The 24,165-nt window shown below is 31.1% G+C and overlaps 2 protein-coding genes across 2 annotated transcripts in view; both read left to right on the top strand.

Annotated features, from left to right (window-relative positions):
* The window catches only part of Gycalpha99B (guanylate cyclase 1 soluble subunit alpha 2), a 305,824-nt gene that overhangs the window by 192,541 nt on the left and 89,118 nt on the right, over positions 1-24,165 (top strand). The gene's annotated exons all lie outside the window — the stretch shown is intronic.
* On the top strand, positions 3,439-4,586 carry LOC149056407 (uncharacterized). Its single transcript, XM_089225612.1, has one exon. The coding sequence runs from the start codon at positions 3,441-3,443 to the stop codon at positions 4,584-4,586; it is 1,146 nt and encodes a 381-aa protein (XP_089081738.1). The 5' UTR covers positions 3,439-3,440.

Here is a 24,165-nt window from a genome sequence, read left to right on the forward strand (position 1 = left end):
ATTAATAGGTACCGATAAATGCAAAATTTATTTATTATTAACCGATCGCCACGTAGGAATAAGGCATTTGTTGAAAACATCTTACCCAGAAATCACTCATGAATTTGATTTATGGCATTTATCTAAAAGCCTAATGAAAAAATTTAAAACTATTAATAAAAAATACGAAGAAGTTTTGACATGGAAGCAATCCATAAGTAATCATTTATGGTGGTCGGCACAAACATGCAATGGCGATTCTAAAGTATCAGTCAGAAAATCTATATTGAAACATATTAAAAACATTCATGAATGGGAAGAGGATGGAGTAAAAAAAACTTGTGAACATCCACCATTAAGTGATGAGTACAAAAAACAAAAACTATGGTTACTTCCTGATTCTAAACCTTATTAACTATTAAAAGAAATAGTTTGTAACAAAAAGTTTTTGACAGATTTAAAGCAAACAAAAAATTATGTACAATACGGGAAGATTAGAGTCTTACCATAATTTAAGTTTAAAATATGTTCCAAAACGTGTTCATTTTTCTTTTAAAGCGATGTGTATAAAATCAATAATTGCTGTAATTGACCATAATTCTAATTTAAATTTTAAAAAAAATAGGTCTAAATTATTTATTTTCCAAACCTACTGGAAAATGGGTTATTAAAAATATTTATGAAAAAGGTACAAATAATTGGAGAGATGAAATAATTAACACAATACTGGATCATTTAAACGGGGTCGAAATGTCACCATTGAAAACACCACTCAATGTAACTCTGCCTAAAAACATCGCACCTATTGATCGACCTGCATTGGAAATAATGCTAAATTCCCATCATTCACGTTTTATTAATAGTAGTTGAATATCTTTTTTAATGTTATATATATTAATCATTAAATAACCGTTTTGTATATTTATATTGTGTTATATTAACAAAGTATTACAATATTATCATATAAAAATTCATAAATTACAATGGCATAAATAAAAAAAAAAATAAAAAAAATAATTACACTTGTTTAAAATAATTATATTTTTACTATACATATATATTTATACTCTGATTCACAATATTGTTATTTGTTAGTAATATAACTTGATTAAGCCGGTAATTTTTTTAAATTTTTTAATCCTGCATATATTCCATTTGGTTCTGGATATTCTTCTCTTATTTTCTGTACAACACATGCTGGCAAAACCATTCGGTTTCGTTTTCCCATAGCAATCCAAGAATTAACCCAAGACGTATACTGTTTATAACAAATAAATCTCCACGTTCTATTTTCTGGATGATGTTGCTCCAATTTTTTTTTATTAATTCTGTTTTTAGTTTTTAGTATTAAATTGTGTCTAGTTATATTTAGTATTTCTTTATCCAATATTAGTTTCGAAAGCGATTGATGTAAAGTAATACATTTTCCTTCTTGTTCTCGTATTTTTTCTAAATTTGGTAACTCATTGCAGCATAAACACTCGATATCACCACTAAGCATGCCTTTACAATATCCACAAGAACACCAATTCGAATTATTTAATCTACCTTCATAATTGATAGCCACAGAATTGTCATCATCTTCTTGTAAGCAACCGTCTATATACCTTCAACATCAGGATCAAAATTGAATGGTATTAAAGACATTATTATTCTGTGTATCAGTAGTGAGTTTTATAATATAAATGTATTAATATATTTCACTGGGTACTATATACGAAATTAAATTAAAGCAAATAAAAATGAAACACACCATGAAACTGTGACAAAATAATGACACTCGACATTCGACGATAATAATAATAATGTTTATACGTTTGTCGACGCCGCTCGAAAACGGTCGACGCAATGACTTGTATTAAAATAATACTATTATTTATAACTTTATAAGTATTTAAAAATAGTGTTATATTTATAATTTAAAAACAATTTAAGGATCTATTAATGGAAATCAAAAATATTTATTTAATCGGTGACCAGCGATCGGCAGGCGATGAGAATATTATTATACGTATTCTTCATATGGTTTGCTGCGACCGCCTGGCGCCTGCCAGTGCCGCGCGGAGACGTCCGACGCAACGACGTCACAGGTATATTTGGATTTCACCGTACCTCTGTAAATAATTTTTTTTTCACATTCTGTTTTCATGATATGTTTTTTTATACCATTAAGTATAAAAACCAAGCATAGAACATTTTTTTTTGGGTTGTGTATGCCTTAAAAAAAAAAAAAATCAAAATTCAAACTTGAAATAAATTTTTTTAATTATTATATTATTTACGTTTAATCATTGCTATATAGTAAAATATTTATTTAGATTGTATTTAAAATGTTTACGTTATATTATTATTCAATCAAAATTATTCACGAATTATCAATATAAGGTTTTTAATTTATTTTCAGATTATAATAGTATATGATTTACGGTACCAATATATAAAATATATACTGTAACGGAGTACGACATAAAACGGTCCTTTTCAGGACCACTAACAACTAAAAACCACATGCATTACATATTAAACGCAGTTCCAAACGGCAGGTTTTACATAGTAAAGTTTCAACGGTATGACGAGGAAAAACCGCACTGAGCTAGTAACAGCCACCAGGCAACGATACGATGATGACTCGTCATACCAACAATCTACAAACAATCAGCAACAACTTTACCGATCCAAATGGGTATATATACCAGTAGATTTCAGAAACTCTTCACTCTTCAACTTCATCTCTAATCGTCAACAAGTCATCAAGAACTTACTACACCGACGACTAGAGACCAGAAGAACAACCTACACCGACTCTACAGCTCAAGTTCAGATCACCGAGCAGACCAGCGTCGAGGCGAAGCGAACGCAGCGTGACCAGAATCAGCCGACCAATAATAGTCGGAGAACGAAGACCATCGAACCGGCAGCAACTAATTCGACGACGTTGAGTATCCGGGACGACAAGTGAAACCACCGGACCGAACGTCGTACAACATTATATACGCGATTGCTGTCATCGATCCCGTTCTCTCCCTTACCGACCACTTGCTAAAGTACCGTCGACCCGAGCTCCTTTCCATCAAGTAGTAGCCGCTTGTACAAGCTACGCGCTACTGGTGGAGGACTCCTTCCCAGATCTTATAACTCTATATAATATAATTATCTCACACCCATTATATGTGATAGGACCGAACGATAACATCGTCGGTCGAACACGAGCTCTCACCGCGTCAGTCCGCTTGTGTAAGTCTGACTGACGCATCCGTGAATCTCACTCCTCCCAGATATTGTACAAATATTAAATAATATATTACTTGATTAAATAAAAGACCAGCCATTAAATCCTAAAACCAAGGTATATTTATTTCTACAAAGAACGGTTGGTACTTAAACTTACCACACCGTATCAACTGGCGCCCAACTAGTAACTCAGAATCCACGACAAAGACCGAACAACAAAATCAGTCGTAATGACGCGAACAAATAAGAAGAATGTGCAAGAAACCCCAACACACGAGACAACTAGCGAGAAGATAATCAGATTAAATGAAAGAATTGTAACATTGACCGAAAAAATGGAAGCCCAAGAGGAAAGACATAAACAAGTAATCAGTGAACTAACATCTGAACTGATAAAAATGAAAGAAGAAACATCAGCAATTAGACAATTGATAAATGACACGGATACAAGAATTACCATTGAAACTGCAAAACGTGAAAAAGAAATGATTACGTTAAAAAACACACAACAAGAGGAATCGTACACCAAACCGAACACCGTCGAAATGACAATGCCAACATTTAGTGGGAATGCAAACGAACACCCGAAGAATTTTTTGAAAGACCTAAGCTCGTATATGTTATATAAGAAGGTCACACCAGCAGACAAAATAATTCTTATCGAGAATTGTATGCGCGGGAACGCAGCAAAATGGTTCAACATGATTAAAGACGCAACACCGACGGAAGACACATTTAAAACACTATTTCTAAAACACTACTTCTCGGAAGATAAGCAGTGGGACATATTCATCAGATGTACAGAAGCAGGGAAAAAACCAATTAGTAGTAACTTCCAAGAACACTTCCATTACTGGATGGCCGAATTAAAATACTTGGACTCGCCAAAAATGGACGAGACACAGGCCATAAACTTAATTACGAAACACTTTCCAATAGCAATCCAAGCATACATTCAAACCACTCAAGAGAAAAAATTTTTGAACGTATGGGAGAAGTTAGGAGAACTAGAGAATGGGTATAGCAAACAAGCAACTAGCGACCAACAAGAAGAACAATATACGGTTCAAAGAAGTCGACCACCACAAAGAACCACAAACTCTTTCAATAATCGATTCGGACAAACACAACGTAGTCAACTAAACAACCAACCACCGACAACACTTCAAATGAACAACTTATCACAAAAAGGAGCGGATATGACGTCTAACGTGGCGACACACGGACAACAAGCACAGATCAACAATAATTTCAAGAAAACCATTAAACAAATCACATTGACTGAAGAAATCAATGACGACGAGGAGATAGAAGGAGACGACACAGAGGATACTGATCAAAAAAACTACGAACAGGGGACTGTGGAATCAGACTGACCACAGTACGTAACACCCCAAGTCCAACGAAGATCCGCACAATCAGTTACTACAAAACTAAGCACAACGGGAAAGATCCAACACAGCACCTGGTCGAGCTAGACACGACCGAGTTAATAAACGAAGACGATTTTGACACAGCAACTCAACAACCCGAATTGAAGGGATGTCCTTACGTAGACATCGTGATAAAGGAAAAGAAATACGAAATGCTAGTTGATTCGGGTGCAGAAGTAAGTGTGATATCCGCCAAGTATGAAGATGAGATACGACAGGACATACACGATATACCAAAACTCCCATTAGTCGGAATGTGTATACACTTAGCAGTCGGTGAGAAACCGACAAAAGTGACAAGACAAATACTCATACCAACAAAGATCGGCGAAGTCACGATTCATACACCGTTCATCATCGTAGACAATTTGAATGAAAACGGAATTTTGGGGAGTGATTTTTTGGAACTTAACAACGCAACAATAAATTATACACAGAACAAAATAACACTGATTACAGCTGCCGGAAATACATCTCTGACAATAAAAAAGAAGACAACAAAGACATCTCAATTAAGGGTCATCTCAACAAAATCAATCAAAGAACCAGGAACAAACAAACAAATAAAGACCATGCAACCGCAGGAACAAGAATATATAGACACATTACTGGAGCGTTTCCACGACGTTTTTAGAGATACACCCGGAGAAGCCAAAGGGTACGAGTGCAAAATCAAGTTAAAAGACGAAACACCAGTAAACCAACGACCATACCCGATACCGATAGCAAAACTAGCTGCAGTGGAAGCGGAAGTAGAAAAGATGATAAGATTAGGGATCATAGAAAGGTCCAAATCTCCATACTCCATTCCAATTGTACCAGTTTTTAAAAAAAACGGAGAAGTCAGACTTTGTTTGGACGCACGTAAAATTAATGAAAAAATTATACCTGATCGAGAATGTCCAACAGCAATCGAAACAATATTAGCGAAATTCAGTAGGGTAAAATTCATAAGCACACTCGATCTACGGTCAGGTTATTGGCAGATCCCGTTAGCCAAGGAGAGTCGGGACCCATGTTCATTCTTGGTAAACGGACGAAACTACTCATACAAACGCATGCCATTCGGACTAAACATAAGTGGATCAGAATTTCAGAAGTGTATGGACTACATACTTGGCCCACTGTTACACACCTTCGTAACAATATATGTCGACGACATATTGATCACATCCGAATCCATCGAGGAACACTACGAACATATATATACGGTACTAGACAAATTTAAATTACATAACATAACGGTAAACTTAGAAAAATGCCAATTCTTCCGGACTGAAGTCAAATTCCTAGGACATATAATATCCGAAAAGGGCACACATATGGACCCGGAAAAAATTGAGACAATCAGAAAATTTAAAACACCAACCAGAGCAAAAGAAGTACAAAGGTACTTAGGATTTATAAACTTCTATAGACGATACATTGACAAATTCGCGAATATAATAAAACCACTTATCGAACTAACAAAAAAAGACAGCACATGGAAGTGGGAAGAAAAACACGAGGAGGCGTTCAAAAAGTCGAAACAAGTATTCATAAATGAGGTGATAATAGCATATCCCGACTTTACAGAACCTTTGTATATGAACACGGACGCATCAAACACAGCAATAGGGGGGGAGTTATACCAAATACTACCCGGGAATGAGCATGCAACACTGGGATTCGCAAGCAGAACCTTAAGAACAGCAGAAACCAGATACACGACCACGGAAATCGAGGCATTGGCATTAGTATATTGTTGCCAAAAGTTCAGACAATATTTGATTGGCCACAAGGTAATAATACTTACTGACCACCATGCACTAACGTTCATTAGAAACTGCAGACTCACCAACGGAAGACTAACCAGATGGACTTTGGCGCTACAGGAATATCAGTTAGAAATTCGGCACATTCCAGGGAAACAAAATATTGTGGCAGATACTCTAACAAGATACCCCAGAACGGACGACGACCGTCAAGAAAAGAAAATATCAATAAACAAGATTGAGACACAAAAGTATAGCACTGAGTTAAAAGAAATGATCTTAGAAATAGGAAAATGGCAAGAAAACGACCCTCATATAATGAAAAAATACAGTACAACTAACACACATCTAACAAAAAAAGATGGTATAATATTTTCAAAAAACAAACCAACGGACAACTGGAGGGTAGTAGTACCATTGCAAATAGCAACAAAGCTTACACAGGAAACTCATGAGATCATGGGACACCCAGGTAGGTATAAAACATACCACACGTTAAGAGAAACATGCATTTTCAAAAACATGCATAAAATAACCGCTCAAATAACCAGATCCTGTGACACCTGTCAGAGATGTAAACCCATAATTTTTAACGCAAAAGGACAACACACATCACACAAACCAACAGAACCATTCGAAACTGTGTCGATCGACTTGATGGGTCCTCTCCCCACAGGACGCGGCGGGACACACTACATCTTGGCGATCCTAGACACATTCTCCAAATTTATAAGATTGTATGCGTTGAAAAAAGCCACTACGAAAGCAATCATCAACAGAATCGAAAACGACTACATACCAAACACGGGTAAACCGAAGTCGATTCTTACGGACAACGGAACACAGTTCACCGCTACAAGCTGGAAAAAAAAACTACAAGAACTAGGGATCGAGAAAAAACATTCGACTAAATACCACCCACAATCAAACCCGGTGGAACGATACAACCGGGAGATTGGCCGATTATTACGGACCTACTGCCATGACCAACATACAAAATGGCCGAACAAACTCGATCAAATAGAGGAGTGGATGAATAAGTTAAGGTCAGAAGTTACAGAATTAACACCATGGGAGATAATTAAAAACGAAATACCAAACCAACCAATAAAAAAATTAATCAAATTCCCAGAGCAGCCACCAAAAAAGGGTAAACAAGAGGTAATCCAACTGGTGGCAAGCAGGATAAGAAACAAGGCAAATAAATATGAAGCAAAAAATAAAACAGAAAAAATCAAATACACGGTTGGACAACAAGTACTAACAAAAACACATGAGCTGTCAAACGCCCAAAACAATGAAATAAAAAAATTATTTCATATATTTAACGGACCACACACAATTACAAAAATCATCAGCAGTAACACAGTAGAATTACGCAATAATAGAACTGGCAAAACAGAATTAATAAATGTGGTGGAAATACGACCGTATATCCAACCACCGAACAAGTACTTATAACAAACGCCGTACTGACTAGTAAACAACGGTTGCTAGTCATCCAATCAGAAGGACAGAACAACCAGTCAATAAAACAACCTATCAGAGAGCTAATAAAGATACAAAAAACACTATATATAACAGGACAAAAACTAGACAGTACCAATTCATCGACAGACACGAGACACCATGGAGCGAATACTGTCAGAAAGAAACACGGCCAGGAAAATAGCCGCAGAAAATCGACGAAAACTGATTGAAGAGAACAAAGAAAATTTAACTGCTTTAGCATCAGTAAAAGCAGTGAGGACGGACAAAAGATTAGCCGAAGAAGATGAAAAACAACAAAACAAGAAAAAACACTTGTCGATAATACAGTGGGTGACAGAGGTAAACTCGGCCAGACACATACAGATCGACAATTGGAACAAACCAATAGACTTTAGAATGATAACAGAGGAATCAGTGCACAGATACATACCATTTGAGCAACAAAATGTCAACTTGACAGTAGCATTTAACTACGTCAAAGAAATGCTAGCGAAATATGAACCACCGAGAAAGAAACAAAAAACAGTATCTACAAAAACGCCGTTGTGGTACTTGTCTAACAATGAATTACGTACAGCATTATTCAGGGCATCCATACGCCGTAAACAGTCCTTTAAGAATTAGTGCACGATGGCTACACCACCCGGGCACGAATCCGGGGGGGAAGTTGTAACGGAGTACGACATAAAACGGTCCTTTTCAGGACCACTAACAACTAAAAACCACATGCATTACATATTAAACGCAGTTCCAAACGGCAGGTTTTACATAGTAAAGTTTCAACGGTATGACGAGGAAAAACCGCACTGAGCTAGTAACAGCCACCAGGCAACGATACGATGATGACTCGTCATACCAACAATCTACAAACAATCAGCAACAACTTTACCGATCCAAATGGGTATATATACCAGTAGATTTCAGAAACTCTTCACTCTTCAACTTCATCTCTAATCGTCAACAAGTCATCAAGAACTTACTACACCGACGACTAGAGACCAGAAGAACAACCTACACCGACTCTACAGCTCAAGTTCAGATCGCCGAGCAGACCAGCGTCGAGGCGAAGCGAACGCAGCGTGACCAGAATCAGCCGACCAATAATAGTCGGAGAACGAAGACCATCGAACCGGCAGCAACAAATTCGACGACGTTGAGTATCCGGGACGACAAGTGAAACCACCGGACCGAACGTCGTACAACATTATATACGCGATTGCTGTCATCGATCCCGTTCTCTCCCTTACCGACCACTTGCTAAAGTACCGTCGACCCGAGCTCCTTTCCATCAAGTAGTAGCCGCTTGTACAAGCTACGCGCTACTGGTGGAGGACTCCTTCCCAGATCTTATAACTCTATATAATATAATTATCTCACACCCATTATATGTGATAGGACCGAACGATAACATCGTCGGTCGAACACGAGCTCTCACCGCGTCAGTCCGCTTGTGTAAGTCTGACTGACGCATCCGTGAATCTCACTCCTCCCAGATATTGTACAAATATTAAATAATATATTACTTGATTAAATAAAAGACCAGCCATTAAATCCTAAAACCAAGGTATATTTATTTCTACAAAGAACGGTTGGTACTTAAACTTACCACACCGTATCAATACTTTAATACTTATTAATACTGGTTACAAGTCACAACCAAGATGTTTTTCCTTCAAAAAAATGGAATAAAAATAAGAATAATGTAAAATATGTTTACGGGTATACATTTCAACAAATAAATGTAAAAATTAAATGTTTTAATTATAAAAACAATTACATACCTACTATTGTTTAATTATAATAATTATAAAAATGAATACTTTACATTTGTAAAATATTATGATAAATTTTAATTAAATATCCTTAAAAATAACGTTAATATGGAATGAACTTACAAATGTTTGTTTTGAACATAATATAATAAACTGGATGCGGGTTTTATTATGTTTAAAGGTAAAACTATTTAATAAGACTGATAAGAATATTTATAGATTAAATAACAAAGTTAAATAGCTTGTCCATATACATATGATCTGTCATGATCATCTAATTATAAGTTATAAACACATATTATACTGTATGAATTAAAAACGATTATTGTATAGTATCGTTATTTGTTAAATTCTTTTAGATTCTGAGCGGAGCGAGAAATGTATTGGTTTTACAATGATGTTTATTTCTTTTTCTTTTTTATTCTGTAATACTTTTTCTCACTCTAAACTTGCTCAAAAGTATCAAGTGTAGCATTTTTTCTGAAAGGTAATTTTTTGAGCTGGTACGTTAAAAAGGTCATTTTTAGATTTTTGAAACGGCACTCGAAATAAAAGCGGTTAAAGGAAAAAAAACGTACGATTTAACTATTTTATAATATTAAATAATTACGGACGACGTTTTCTACCAGAAGTATTGCATCAAATGAAAAATGACAAGAGATATATTTTGTCGTATTTTGGATTTTGTTTTTACGGTTTAAAGTTTTAAAAATTTTAGCAATTTTTGAGCTATTTATAGACATTTTAATTTTGGGAGTTTTTTTGTTGTAATTCGGTTAAAAACTTGAAATTTGGGTTATTTACTTATATTAACCTTACCTAGACATGGTAAAATTTTCAAAACATTTAAATCTAAGATTTGAAATTTTTTACTAATCTATAATATATCCTAGACAGATAAACCGCCTCCGTTCAAAATCGTTTTTCGTATACAATGATATAATATTATTTTTTCAAATTTAATCATGATGAATCCATATACTATTTAATCAAGTGATGCATATTTATCATGTATGTTTTAAATAAAAGAATTATTATAGCTATTTTAAATTAAAACATACCATAAAAATGACCTAAATATTTTAACAACACAGTAGTCATAGTAACACTAAAATAATTGATTCAATGATGGTGTTTTATACCAACGGGTACATTTTACCTATTGGCTATTTTACGGAAATGGGAAAATATTGTATAACACAAACCCAATGAGTTTGCTTAAATTTTAAGTTTTTCATTTCATATTAACTCTAAGTCTTAATATACAATTTCCGATTGGTAATATTCAATAACCGTAGTGATTACAATAGTTACAATAATACGAAATCATGACTATATGATTGTATTGAAAACAATAATACAATAATCTATTTAAAATACTGTTCAATAATAATATTTCAATATTTGTAAGATGAGTGTTCTCATATTTGTGCAGTATCCCAGTATTGGCATTATACCGTGGACACCCACCCAAAATACGCCACTGTTGGCATACCTCTATAAATTTTTGGGGGGAAGTATTTGATTTTTATTTAGTTTAGCAAACTGCAAACAATAGCTAAATACTCGTATAATATGTAAGGGTCTAAAAACAGTTTCGTAACTTTAGTGGTTAAATATCATAATATGAACATCTTCCGTGGAATTATTTTAATTTTGCTTTTTATTGTTTAAATAGTGACATATATATATATTGCTTTCATAAACACTCGGGTTTCGGAATCCTGAAAAATTTATTGAATATATTTGGATGTAACACGAAGGTGGAAATTGTTGAAATGATATCGTTTCCATGTTGCACTCAGTGCACTTACTCACGAATTCAAAACAAAAAAAAATATAAATATACGATAACCAATATAATTTTATACGCACACAGAGGCGCCGGATGTGCATAAGGCATAACAATACAGCAAATAAAATTGTTTTAATTTACGATGATTAACGCCTAACGGCCTCGTAAAACGCATTCTATAGCATAATATCGTTATTATATCGTATAAACGCATTCATGAGTCATCGCTGTTACTCTGACTTTGGAAGCTGATGTCTCGTGTACTTATGTATATTTATAAATATCGTCCTCGTGACTTCGGCGAAATGGTTTGGGCCAGTTTAAATTTAAGAGCAATAATTATATATGCAATACAGTGAGTTGTAAGTATAAATATATGTACGAGTGTATAGATGGTATATAGTGCGTTCGTCTTTTTGTCACGCTGTATTTCCTACACGATAAAAGGATGACCTTATTATTATTATTATTATCATCATAGCACTGCATGTCGTCCTTCCGTTTGAGTTTACCGAAATTGGTTGGCATCGGTCTTGCCAAGTAGGTCGTAAAATTCACCGCACAACAATTTCTGTCTGCCCATCCACTCTCACACCATCTCATCTCGGTGGTGATCTATTTGAGGTCACCCCAAAACTGTTCTTGATTTCGATCATATAATATAGTAATTTAAAATGGAAAAGATAATACTACGTTTGATATATACGCATACAATTATGTTTATTTTATGATTACCAGATAATCGTATATGTGATTATATTATCGTGTACAACTGGAAGTTAACTTCGACAATTATTGTGTAATATCATAACAGCAGTGCTATATGCCGTACTAATAAATTTAGTTATTAATTCGAAACTTTCCGCATGCATAAAATATCACTGTTTATCTAAGAGTCAAAAATATTTATCTACTAGTACAATATGAGTTTGATATTAATACCTATATACTTACCTATATTTAATATCAAAATATGTAAGCTAGATTCATTAAAGTATTTTCGAAAAAAAAAATTGTCTGCCATAATCGATGCAGCTGATTGTTTTTAAATAAAACAAATATTTAATTTTTACGGCTAAAGAAACGCTTGATTTAACTGAACCAGAATATCTGTATATTGATTAAAACCCAACATAATATGGGATATATCTGACCTGGTTCTTGATTCACCGTATTCGTTCTAAGAACTCAAATGGAAATTTCACAAGTAAAATAGATTTATTGAAATTGCTTTACTTCCGATCGGAACACATCCGGTGTATTCCATATGGAAAAACATAACAAACTATATTAGAATAATATATTTTCCAAGAAAAATAAAATTATTGTCACTCAGTAACTGTTGACTTGTTTCTATTGAAACTTGTTGCCGGGGGTTTTTTTTTTACTCCTACAGATTTTTACATTTAAGTGCTGCACAGTTCTATAATATTTTCTGAATCATAGATATATCTCTTTATTAATGAATTAATGAATTTTTATAATTTATAGAATATGTTAAACAGTGCATATGAGATACCTTTTACAGATAACAATTTTAAAATAAAAAACTGAAATAACTGGCTATACTGAAATTCAAATAAGTAATGACTGATATAAAATTCTGTGATAAAAATCAACAATAAGTCAACAACTTTTATTTCATTCCTTTAAAGTGTATGGTATTTTCTTTTTTTCAGACATATTTTCCTTTAGAAATTTAATTTTAATTTTAATTGAACATTTTAAAATGTAATATTATCATACAAAACACTGTCCATTGGTAGTTTATCAGTTTTATACACATGTCGTTTATTCACTTTTCAGCAATAAACTTCACCAAATTCTTGAAAAACTGAAAATTTATTTCTAGTTTGAATTAGGTTCACAAAAGTGGATAAGGTTACTTTACCACGCTTCATTATTTCTTCAATCATAAACGACCTTGAATAATTAATTATTTCCTATCGTATTCGATCACATGACAAGGTGTTGTAATTCCTCCGAAAAAAACGGAAAACAATACGTTTGCAATGAGAACCTTTTATTAAGACTCAGAAATCACAAAATTCAAGTAGTTACACTTTCCGTGTTCTGATCGTTGCTTACCGTCTGAATATCGTCACCCACCATCCAATCAATAATCTGGTAAAAAAAGCACTTACCTCAATTTCCGAGATGGCGATTACATTACCTAATGATTGTATGATTTCGGCACATTTTCTCCATTGTCCTAAGTTAATAATGTCTTAATTTACAAAAATCAACTATTATTCGTATACTATCTATAATATTGTATAAAATATTTGTAAGTCATTTTCAATAGTGTACAATTTAATGCTTTCAGTTCAGGTTTGGTCATACGTATTCAAAATATTGTGATACTTCACAAGCGTAGTTTAACCGTATATTAAGGGTTGTTAAATAATCATAAACATACTATATCATAATAATAGTGAATTATTTTGTAAAAATTTATAATAATAATATTTATTAAAATATCAATTATGCATTATGCGAATTGAAATAAGTTTCAACGTCTCGAGTTATATTCTCATTAAGACTAATATTCAAGAATCAAAAGGAGATATTATGTTGGTAGTAATACGATTCTCGAAGTCAGTTAATTCTGAAAAGTTGGCTAAAAAAAATCCTTATGGAATAAAATGTCTGTCTTCCCAAGGATAAGATGATAATAAAATGTTTCATATGAAAGGAATTCGTAATGTTGGGAAAATATAAGCGCACTAACCTAACAAAAACCGAAACGGCAGAGAAAAAAAAAATTGAAATGTATCGTCAAACTTTGTATATATACGTATATATTATTATTATATATGAGCGTAATAAGTATTCAAACATTCTTATGCATATTTTATTTTATTGTATTTTCATTTTTTTTTTTTCGATAACAATTCGAAGAGCTGTAAATTTCGAATAAAGGACTGATGATTAACATACTTTTACGCCAAAAAGGACGAACGAACGGAAAAATATGAATATAATAATACTCGGGAACCTGTACTCTCTAATAGTTAGCAGAAAGAAAATGGTTATGTAAAAAAGGGAAGAAATTGAAATGAAAAGGAAAAAAAAGGCGGTTCAAAAATAAAATATTATATACATACATCGATGAGGGGAAATGTAAAAGACGATGGTTTAGCGATCGCGTAGAAGAAAATAATACGGAAAAGAAAAGAAATCAATGAACACCCACTAGCGATTACAAGTTATGGCAGACGCGATGATTTGCTGATGAAATAAAAGTGCATAATGCTGTCTGTCACGATAATATATAATATACAGAGTGATTCTCTAAGCATGCTCACCCCATTTTTTTTTTACTATGAATTTATTCAATTTTTTTTCAGATAATTTGTATTAGCTACTTAAAGATATTCTAATAGAAAGAATGCCTACTCTAAATAATTCACAGTTGAAGAAGGGGTGAAGTTATTCGAAAAAAATAAGTTTGTTTATTCATGGAATACTCCTTAAGTAGTACAATAAATCTCAAGAGTTTGAAAACATAATATTTAAATATATTTAAAAATTTCAAAAAATCAGATTTTTAATAACTCAACATCATTGAAGAAAACAAGGGGGTGAATGAATAAAAAAAATCACATGCTTGATGAATCACCCTGTATCTTTATACTATGTATATGTGTAATGTGTATAAGTATGATAGGCTGCAGGTTGGTACTATTCGGAGCGAATCTTGTGGGATTACTTCGCCATTTAGACTGGGTACCCGCAAAAATGACGCTATATTTGATTCTTCCCTTATATTTTATTAATAATACGGTTCGACTGCTATTGAATCTAAATATTCTCAGTGCGGTTATTTTATTCATAATAATATTTGAAATTAGATTTGTAGGTACCTACTTGTGTACAATCGGCGCCCTATTATTATACCAATGCTGTAATTGACACTTCAAACATCAGGATGCAGAACAGATATTTTATTTTAAAGAGTAACTATGAATCTAGATAAGATACAGATACATTTATTTTGAATATATTTTGATAGATACTTTTTTAATTAAGTATTAACAAAATCAACTATTAAATTTCTAACAATGATTTATTAAAAAATGAATCATTTCATTAGATACAATCCTTTTTCCTTTTTATGATTCATCCAATCTTTGTAGAGTGAACCTATAAATTCACAATTTTGATATATTATAATTTACACCACCAGTTTTTAAACTAAATATGGATTTGATGCGTGCAGTTTAAACAATAATATTGTAAATTAAAATAATTCATTTTAAATTGACTTCCCAACATATTAAAAAACGGAACCATCGACGTCCGGCATCTGGTTACACGTCAAAACAGTATAATATTTACAAAACTACATATGTTATTTTAGTAACAGTATGAAATACTATTGTTATTTTAATAATAATAAAAAAAAATATTTCGTCAGAAAAATAGTGATGTATAAAAATTATTGCTGAAACATTTTTAAAACATCTAATAGATAAAGAAGTTTAAGAATAAAATAATAAAATAAAAAAATAATGCAAGTTTACTCACAGAACACTTAATTATTATCCCAGACCACTTTTTATATTCAAAACAAATGTTTTATATAAAGTAACCCCACAATAAAACTATTTTCTTAACTTTTTGATAATTTGTTTTTTTTTAGTTTCATATTCTGAAGCAGTATATTATACTTCCATAAATATTTTAATGTATAATAATAATAATAATAATAACATTAACAATAAAGACTATTTAGTTAAATAGTTTTTTATTTATGATTATTTTTAGATGAGCGGAGATATGAAACATAGTTTTATAAGTTTATTTCCTACTACTTCACACATCCTCTTATCTAAATTATCAAACTTGAAACGCTCTAAAAAGCAAAAACTGTAGGTCCAGGATTCTATATATTTACTGTTCATATTTCCCTAAGAATATTTCTCTGTACAATATGATATTAAAAAGCGGGTAAGTCGTGGATACCGCTCTGCTGTACAGTAGGTTACAAGTGGGTTACTGTAATGGATGGAATTAAATTTGAATCCAATGCGATTATATCATTGTATAACGAAAAATGTTTCTGAGCGGAGATGGTTTATCGATATTAATTTTTAAAAAACTAATAATGATCAAAAATTGCATATGCCTATAAATAGTTCAACTTTAGTCAACATTTTTTAAAAATTGCATGCTAGAAAGAATATATTTATATAAACATTCGGTGAAAACTTCATGTATCTATGATCAATTGTTTTAAAGTTACATCAAAAACCAAAATCGATTTTGTCGAAAACTGATTGTGCCCCGGAAACGTGATGACAGACAAAAAAAAAACACACACACATCATGATAAAATCAATACATTCCTCGCTCCGCTCAGAATCTAAAATTTAAGATTTAATTTTAATTTAATTTTTTTTTTTAATGGGAAAAGTTGAATTGCATACTGCAAAATATATTGCGTTGTAATTATAAAAAATAATTAGAACACTTACTTAAAACTATATGAAATAATATAAATTATTTTTCCAAATACACAAAAAATTACTAAAAAAATAACACAAGTGTGTTACATCAACAAATCATCCCATACAATGTAATACAATGTAATATAATAAATTACAGTATTAGCCTTAATATAGTATCTTTAATGTTACCGAAGTTTTTTCAAGTTTAAAAATTAATTTTTTTCGTACGCAAAAAAACATAATATTCGCAATAAAAAGAAACTATTCGGAATATAATGTTCTTTTTAGTATCCCGACACATGTTTTAGTCGTCTTTAATATAATATATTGTTTTTAAAATTTGTATTTTATCCAAGGGTGCTGCTTATTTCCCGTGCCAAAAATGGGAAATTTTAGCAGGTTGTGTCACTAGAATTGAATCATTTCACCCGAATTCACTCACACACACTCAAATTATATATGTTCGTGTTAGATCGATCGCTGATATTATACATATTATTATTACGATTCGGGCGTCGAAGACATATATTTTGCACACGGTCGATGACTCACGTCTAAAATATTATAATAATATTGTGCGTACAAAATAAAACGACGGATCGTATTGCACACTCCTGATGTATTATATTTATATATATATATATATATATATATATGTATAATCATCGTGCAAACTATCATAGAAAATCGAAACCTCCTTCGAGGATCACGTTAGAGGATGTATCGCAAACTTTTGACGCACAATCAAAATACGTAATTATTTCGATGTTAAATAATTATATTGTCAGACGTTCTGACACACAGTGACAAATATTGTATTTTAACGCCTTGGCACTTCTGAAGTGTTGTAGTGCAAATCGAATATGCACCAGGTCGAGAGTGAGACTAGATCAATCATAATTAAACGTAATTATCTGCTGACTGCTGCACAAAATCGTTTTCTAGAAGAATCCTGTTGTGTTTCTGGATTTGTTAACTGAATACGTGTTTCATAACCCATATTGATAAAATCAGCGTCTAATCTTTCAATACATAATAATTCGACTATTTCATTATTTGATTTTAATTTTTCTTAATACTCAATCGAAACATATTCTTTTCCGTAATATGAAATGTAAAATACAATAATGTAAAAAAAAAAAAAAATTTTAAATAAAACAATTAATCTATTGTTAAAACGATGTAAAAAAATATATATATATATTACATTGTGGAGCTAAGCGTTTTCAAACACACAAGAACAACAATAGCTAATACAATGAAAACTATATCATGCAAACAGACGCGAAAAATTTCTGCTAAAGAAGTTGTAATAACGATTCAAGTGGATAATAATATGAAACATAGTATGATTGTACAGTACAATTTGTACGGTACGTCGCTGTGACCTACCAAATCATTACACTGCGTGTCATCATTACTGTCAGCAACTGCTCTCGATGTGAAATTAAATATGTTATATGTAGTATTGTTCAAGACGTTGTGGCGTCTTACGTACATATCTGTTTGAGCCCGTTATGATAATATAATTGAATTAGGAACCTAATAGGTAAGTACTCGCACGAATTCACACAAATAGAAAAAGTCTTAAATTTATAAAATGTCTAACATGAAAATATAATATAATATAATGTCATTATGGATTAATATAGCCTATGTAATCTGATTACCGTTTAGTTTCATGAATCATTTTTGAAATATTGTATAGATCGTAATCGGTCATTATAGAAAAAATGAAATATTTAATCAATTTTGTGGTATTGTAAATGGATTAGAATTTTTGCGTATAGATGATGTTCTTAAAAGTTTAGAATTTTTTAAAAGTCTTATGTCGGATGAAGTGACAGACCTCGTAAAATGTTTTGAATCCACTTACGTAAAAGATCGTTCCAGAATATTAGCTAAGAATAAAAGTATTAAAGTTAAATACATTCCGGCTCCTTTTCCTCCTTCTATTTGGAATGTTCACTTAAACACTTTAAATGATAATGAACGGACAAGCAATCAAACAAAAGGATGGAACCATCGCTTTTCTAAACTTGTTAATCAAACATATCCATCTATATGGCATTTAATTGAAAAAAGCGGGTAAATCGTGGATATCACTCTGCTGTACAGTAAGTTACAAGTAGGTTACTGTAATGGATGGAATTAAATTTGAATTCAATGATATTATATCATTGTATACGAAAAATGATTCTGAGCGGAAACTATTTATCTATCTAGGATATATTATAGATTATTAAAAATTTTCAAATTTTAGATTTAAAAAAAAATTTTTTATGAATTTCTAGCTTTGAATGCTTAGGTATAAAGAAAAATTGTGATTATATATTTATTTTATTCTTCAACTGCTATTGTAAAAATATGTTAGGAGCCTTGTATTAAATTTTTAAATCTTAGATTTAAAAAGAAAACTTTTATGAATTTCTATCTAAGATAATTTTTACATTGCCGTAATTTTTACGTATTTAGTCAAGTTTACTTATTTATTTTTAATATTCTTCAAATGCTATTGTAACAATGCATAGGAAGCCTTGTATTAAATTGTCAAGCTTTTCTGCCCAACAAATAAATTTTTATCAATATTTATAGAAAAAAAAAAACTAAAAAAGTTGAAAAATTAAAATGTCAGTAAACAGCTAAAAACAAAACAAAATATTTTGAAAATTTTATAAAACAGAAAATGCCAAAATAAACATTTGGTCATTTGTTTTAGAGTTACACCAAAATAAGTGAATCACTAAATGATAAATCTAGTGAAAATCCAATGTTGTAAAAATTTAAATTTCAAAAGCTCATAAAAATTAATTTGAATTTCTGGCGGACATTTTTTTTGTGATAAAGATTGAAAAACTTGTAAGGAATCTTGTATTAAATGTTCAAATCTTAGATTTAAAAGAAAATTTTTATGAATTTCTAGCTTAAAATGATTTGTGAATTTTCGTGATTTTTACGTAGTTTGTCAAAACTGAAATATTGAATGCTTATAAAAAAAATTGTGACTATGTATTTTTAATATTTTTCAACTGCTATTGAAACACAATATGTTAGCAACCTTGTGTTAAATGTTCAAGCTTTTCTACCCAATAAATAAATTTCTATTGATATTAATTTTAAAAAAACTAATAACGATCGAAAATCGCATATGCCTACGAATAGTTCAACTTAAGTCGAAAATTTTTGAAAATTGCATGGTGGGTAGAATATACTTATATAAACATTCGGTGAAAATTTCATGTATCTATGATCAATTGTTTTAAAGTTACATCAAAAACTAAAATCGATTTTGTCGAAAACTGATTGTTCCCCAAAACGTGATGACAAACACAAAAAAAAAACACACACACATCATGGTAAAATCAATACATTTCTCGCTCCGCTCAGAATCTAAAATTCTAACGAATTTGTTACAAAGAGAATTTGGACAATCACCCTAAAAATAAAAATAACAAATTATGAAAATATTAAAAATTATTAACTGCTGAATATAATAATGGTGATAGAATCATAAATAACTTTTTACTAGCAATAATTAATGTGATAAGACATTCAAAATAGTCATAATTAATAATATATAATATAACTAATGTATAGTTATAAGCATAACTAATACTATATGTTTTTTTATTAGTTGCTCAATATTTTGTACGTTTCTTAAAATTGATTTAGATATTAATAATTATTAACACTCGTTTATTGTTTTATACATGTTGCCGAATTATTATTACTTTATTATGACAAATGTCATTTAATATAATTGTATTCAATTTTTTTTATGATATTAATAATTATTAACATATATGTATACATTTTATTTTATTTTATAAAGATTACCGAATTATTTTATTTTTTATTCAATATATTTGAAATCAGTAGCAAAAGCTATTAGTTAACAATTTTACTATACACATTCTTTTCTTTTAGATTTTTGTTCACAGATTGGTTTTTTTTAAGAATTTGAGAACCTGTGCGATGGTGGTAGCGTCCCAGAGCTGCGTCCAACGTGATGGGTACGTTTGAATTCCTTCGTTCATCCGTAAATTGGCATTCCGTGATTATGTGGCAAACTGTTAGTTCAGTTCCACAAGAAATCCACATTTGTTTGTCTTCCTTTTTCATGAGGTACCCATGTGACCATGTGTAAGACGGGTGTAGCCGATATGGAGTCTGTTTATGATTGTCTTATCCCTTCTATTCGGGGGAAATTAGGCCAGCTGAATATTACGTTTTTTATTCTTCTTAGTTTGGTGTTCTGATTAAGTCAGTGCATTTGCCATATATGAATTATGTGTTCCTTGATTTGGTTCTTTAAATCTGCAAATTATGTTGTAATATTTAGCTTTTGGACGTAAAAGGATTTTGTTGATTTCTTGGAATTTTCGTTTGCTTTTTCGTTACTTTCAATATTATTGTGCCCTGGGATCCAGATTAGGGATATGTTTGAACCTTTGAGTTTTGCTTGGATTATTTTTCCTCGAATGGACTTTACTATGTCTGTTGTGTTTATTTATGATAAATATTATTTTGTGTAACTATATTCAATTTTTAAAATTTTACTCAAAATAATATCAAATATGAATATAAAAATGTTATTTTAATGTACCTATTAATATGTTAATAATAATAATTATTATTTTTCAAGTTTATATATCAGATGGGTATTATTTCTTTGGATTTCGGGTATTATTTCCTCGGGAAATTTTCATAGATTCGTATAGATAAAGTTAAGTAACACGATATTGTCGTGGTACCTAAAATGTATATATTGAAGCTCAGCTATATAATGTGTAAAACATAACAACCCAAAAAAATTATTATTTTTTTTTTGACCTTCTCTTCAATTGTATTTGGAAGATTGTTAACAAAGTTAAGACAGACTTATTTTTTATTTGACGTTAGAACTATTCGAACTATACGTCAATAATTATATTATACAATTAAGATTCTTAATATTTATAAAACTAAATGAGTTATAATATATATTTTTGAAGAAACTACAAACTTTAAGACCATTTATCTTTGATTCCAAACGTTTAAATCCTGCCATGCCGATACGTGATCACTATGCGTTAGGGTACGGTTAGATTATGCAAAATTTTTTTCCAAATACATTAGTCGTCTGAGTTTACCAGATAAATGTTTGGCACTTTGGTGTGGTTATACAATATCCTAATTTATCACCGATAAAGTATACTCGCGCAAATGTTTACTGTAAACAATGTGCACAGTTACTGACCATATGATCGTTTTCTTATATTTTAAATCTTGCAATAAAATATATATAATAATATACGCAAATGCACGCATGAGTAACATAATACACTGCAATGACAACTTTCACTTGATCGTGGTTTATAATATCAAACGACATAAGTGTAGTTAATATAAAAAAAAAGTTTTAAGCACCATAATAACTCGTTTTTAGTACTATTAATATAATATTAAGTTCCAAAACCACTTTGATTACTTTTTAATACGCTATTTTTTTAATCTCGAAATTTCTTACCGATATCATGCTTCGTTTCGAGTACAATATCAAAAGATTTTTACTCTCACGTACGTATAATAAAACTTACAAAATAATCCGTTAATTTTCTTGACAACAGTGCACGTGCAAGATATCGAAAATTCGAGACGTTTATGAGTTGTTTATTTTTAAGTTTAGAATAAATTGATTTAATTTTTTAATTGAAATACGCACATAGACGTTTAGTCGCCGTAGCTCTTTAAACGACACGTTTTAGAATTTTAGAATAGTTTACGCAAAACAGCGATGTGATATTTTCCGTCGCGTTCGAAATGATTTTGTAGTTATTATTGTAATTCAAGGTTCCGTTTTAATCATTAATATACACGGTGCATATTAGTCATCTTTGCAGAGTCTATGATTTCCCTTTGAACTATGGAAAACTGGCTAAGTGAATCCATTTTAATAAACCTTAGTCTCTATTAATATTACAACCATGAGCCATTTATTCCTCCACGCGTTTGAAACGTTTATGATACCTGGATACGTATTTACAGATTGTCCGTTTGAAAGGTCCTACCCACGATAATATTAATATGTATGTAGATGTCTTATGCGTGTATGACTATTATTTTGTGCGCATTAACAATAATTATTCGTCAGTTTTAAAATTAATACTTCTTAGATATTAATTTATCTTCCTCTCATCTTCCGTGCTTAACACAATCATCAGCTGTTTGTTGTTAATGACGAGTATTTTGGTTTATCCCCTTCGTTTGGTATGAATAATCATTTATCCCTAACAATAAATGACCTGTATAATAATAACGTTGTGCATTGTGTTTTTAACTAAATTATAAATGTTATAAGGTAATGACGTATTTGTATGTAAAATACACACTCAGGTATCATTATTATTACAAATGACTGTAAATCGCGAAGAGATTGCAAGGAGGCAAATCTCGAACTTTATTTCAACAACAAACTTTAAATTTTTAATAATTAAAAAGTTTTATTTTTATTTTCAATTCAACGCAATCTAAAATATGCGTTGAAAAAGTTGCCCCTCTCCTCATTTATCAGTTGGAAATTTATGATGCATTTAGTCAAAGAGATGTTTTTAAAGTTTAATTACAGAAAAACTTCAAACTAGACAGTTCCAAACTACATAGTTATATAATTTTATGATCTCGCGTTAATAATTAAGTTTGATCAGATTTTTAATAATAATTGTTGATGCCGTGAAATCTTTTGGTGTTCATTGTCCAGACAGCTGCCATCTGCCATGAATTTGCCCTATCATTTTTTCAGTAATTATTTTAAATTCATAAACAATGTAATTAAATATAGTTGTTAAATAATAATGAACGATAAATATCGACTTTTCTATAATAAATAATATTATTATAGTAATTTATACTCGATATAAGCGACGTGTTTTTAAATTTAAAATATTTAAAATATTTGAATTATTAATTTTCGTCGATGAAATAATTTTATTCACTCACAGTAATACTTTTTTGATCGAAAAGTAAAAAAAAGCTTAATTTTTATATATTACGCCTAAACCTTGCAATACAGTTGTTAATAGTTTGTGTAAGTCCCACGTGTATATTATATACCTCGAAGGGTACAGAATAGAAGCTATAAATGAAAGGCAATTCCAACAACAGTTTCATGGGCACGTCTCACCAAAATACGTTTAATTACAGCAGCACACGTTTGATATTCGAAAGTAAATTGTATTATAATTAAACACACATATTTGATTAAAGAAGCGGCACTAT

Source organism: Diuraphis noxia, unplaced genomic scaffold, assembly GCF_037042655.1.
Source record: "Diuraphis noxia isolate RWA-SAM2 unplaced genomic scaffold, SU_Dnox_SAM2 contig0004, whole genome shotgun sequence".
Lineage (NCBI taxonomy): Eukaryota > Metazoa > Arthropoda > Insecta > Hemiptera > Aphididae > Diuraphis > Diuraphis noxia.

What these genes read in the sequence shown, in the direction of transcription:
- LOC149056407 (XM_089225612.1), top strand. Translation starts at nt 3,441, where the DNA reads ATGACGCGAACAAATAAGAAGAATGTGCAAGAAACCCCAACACACGAG.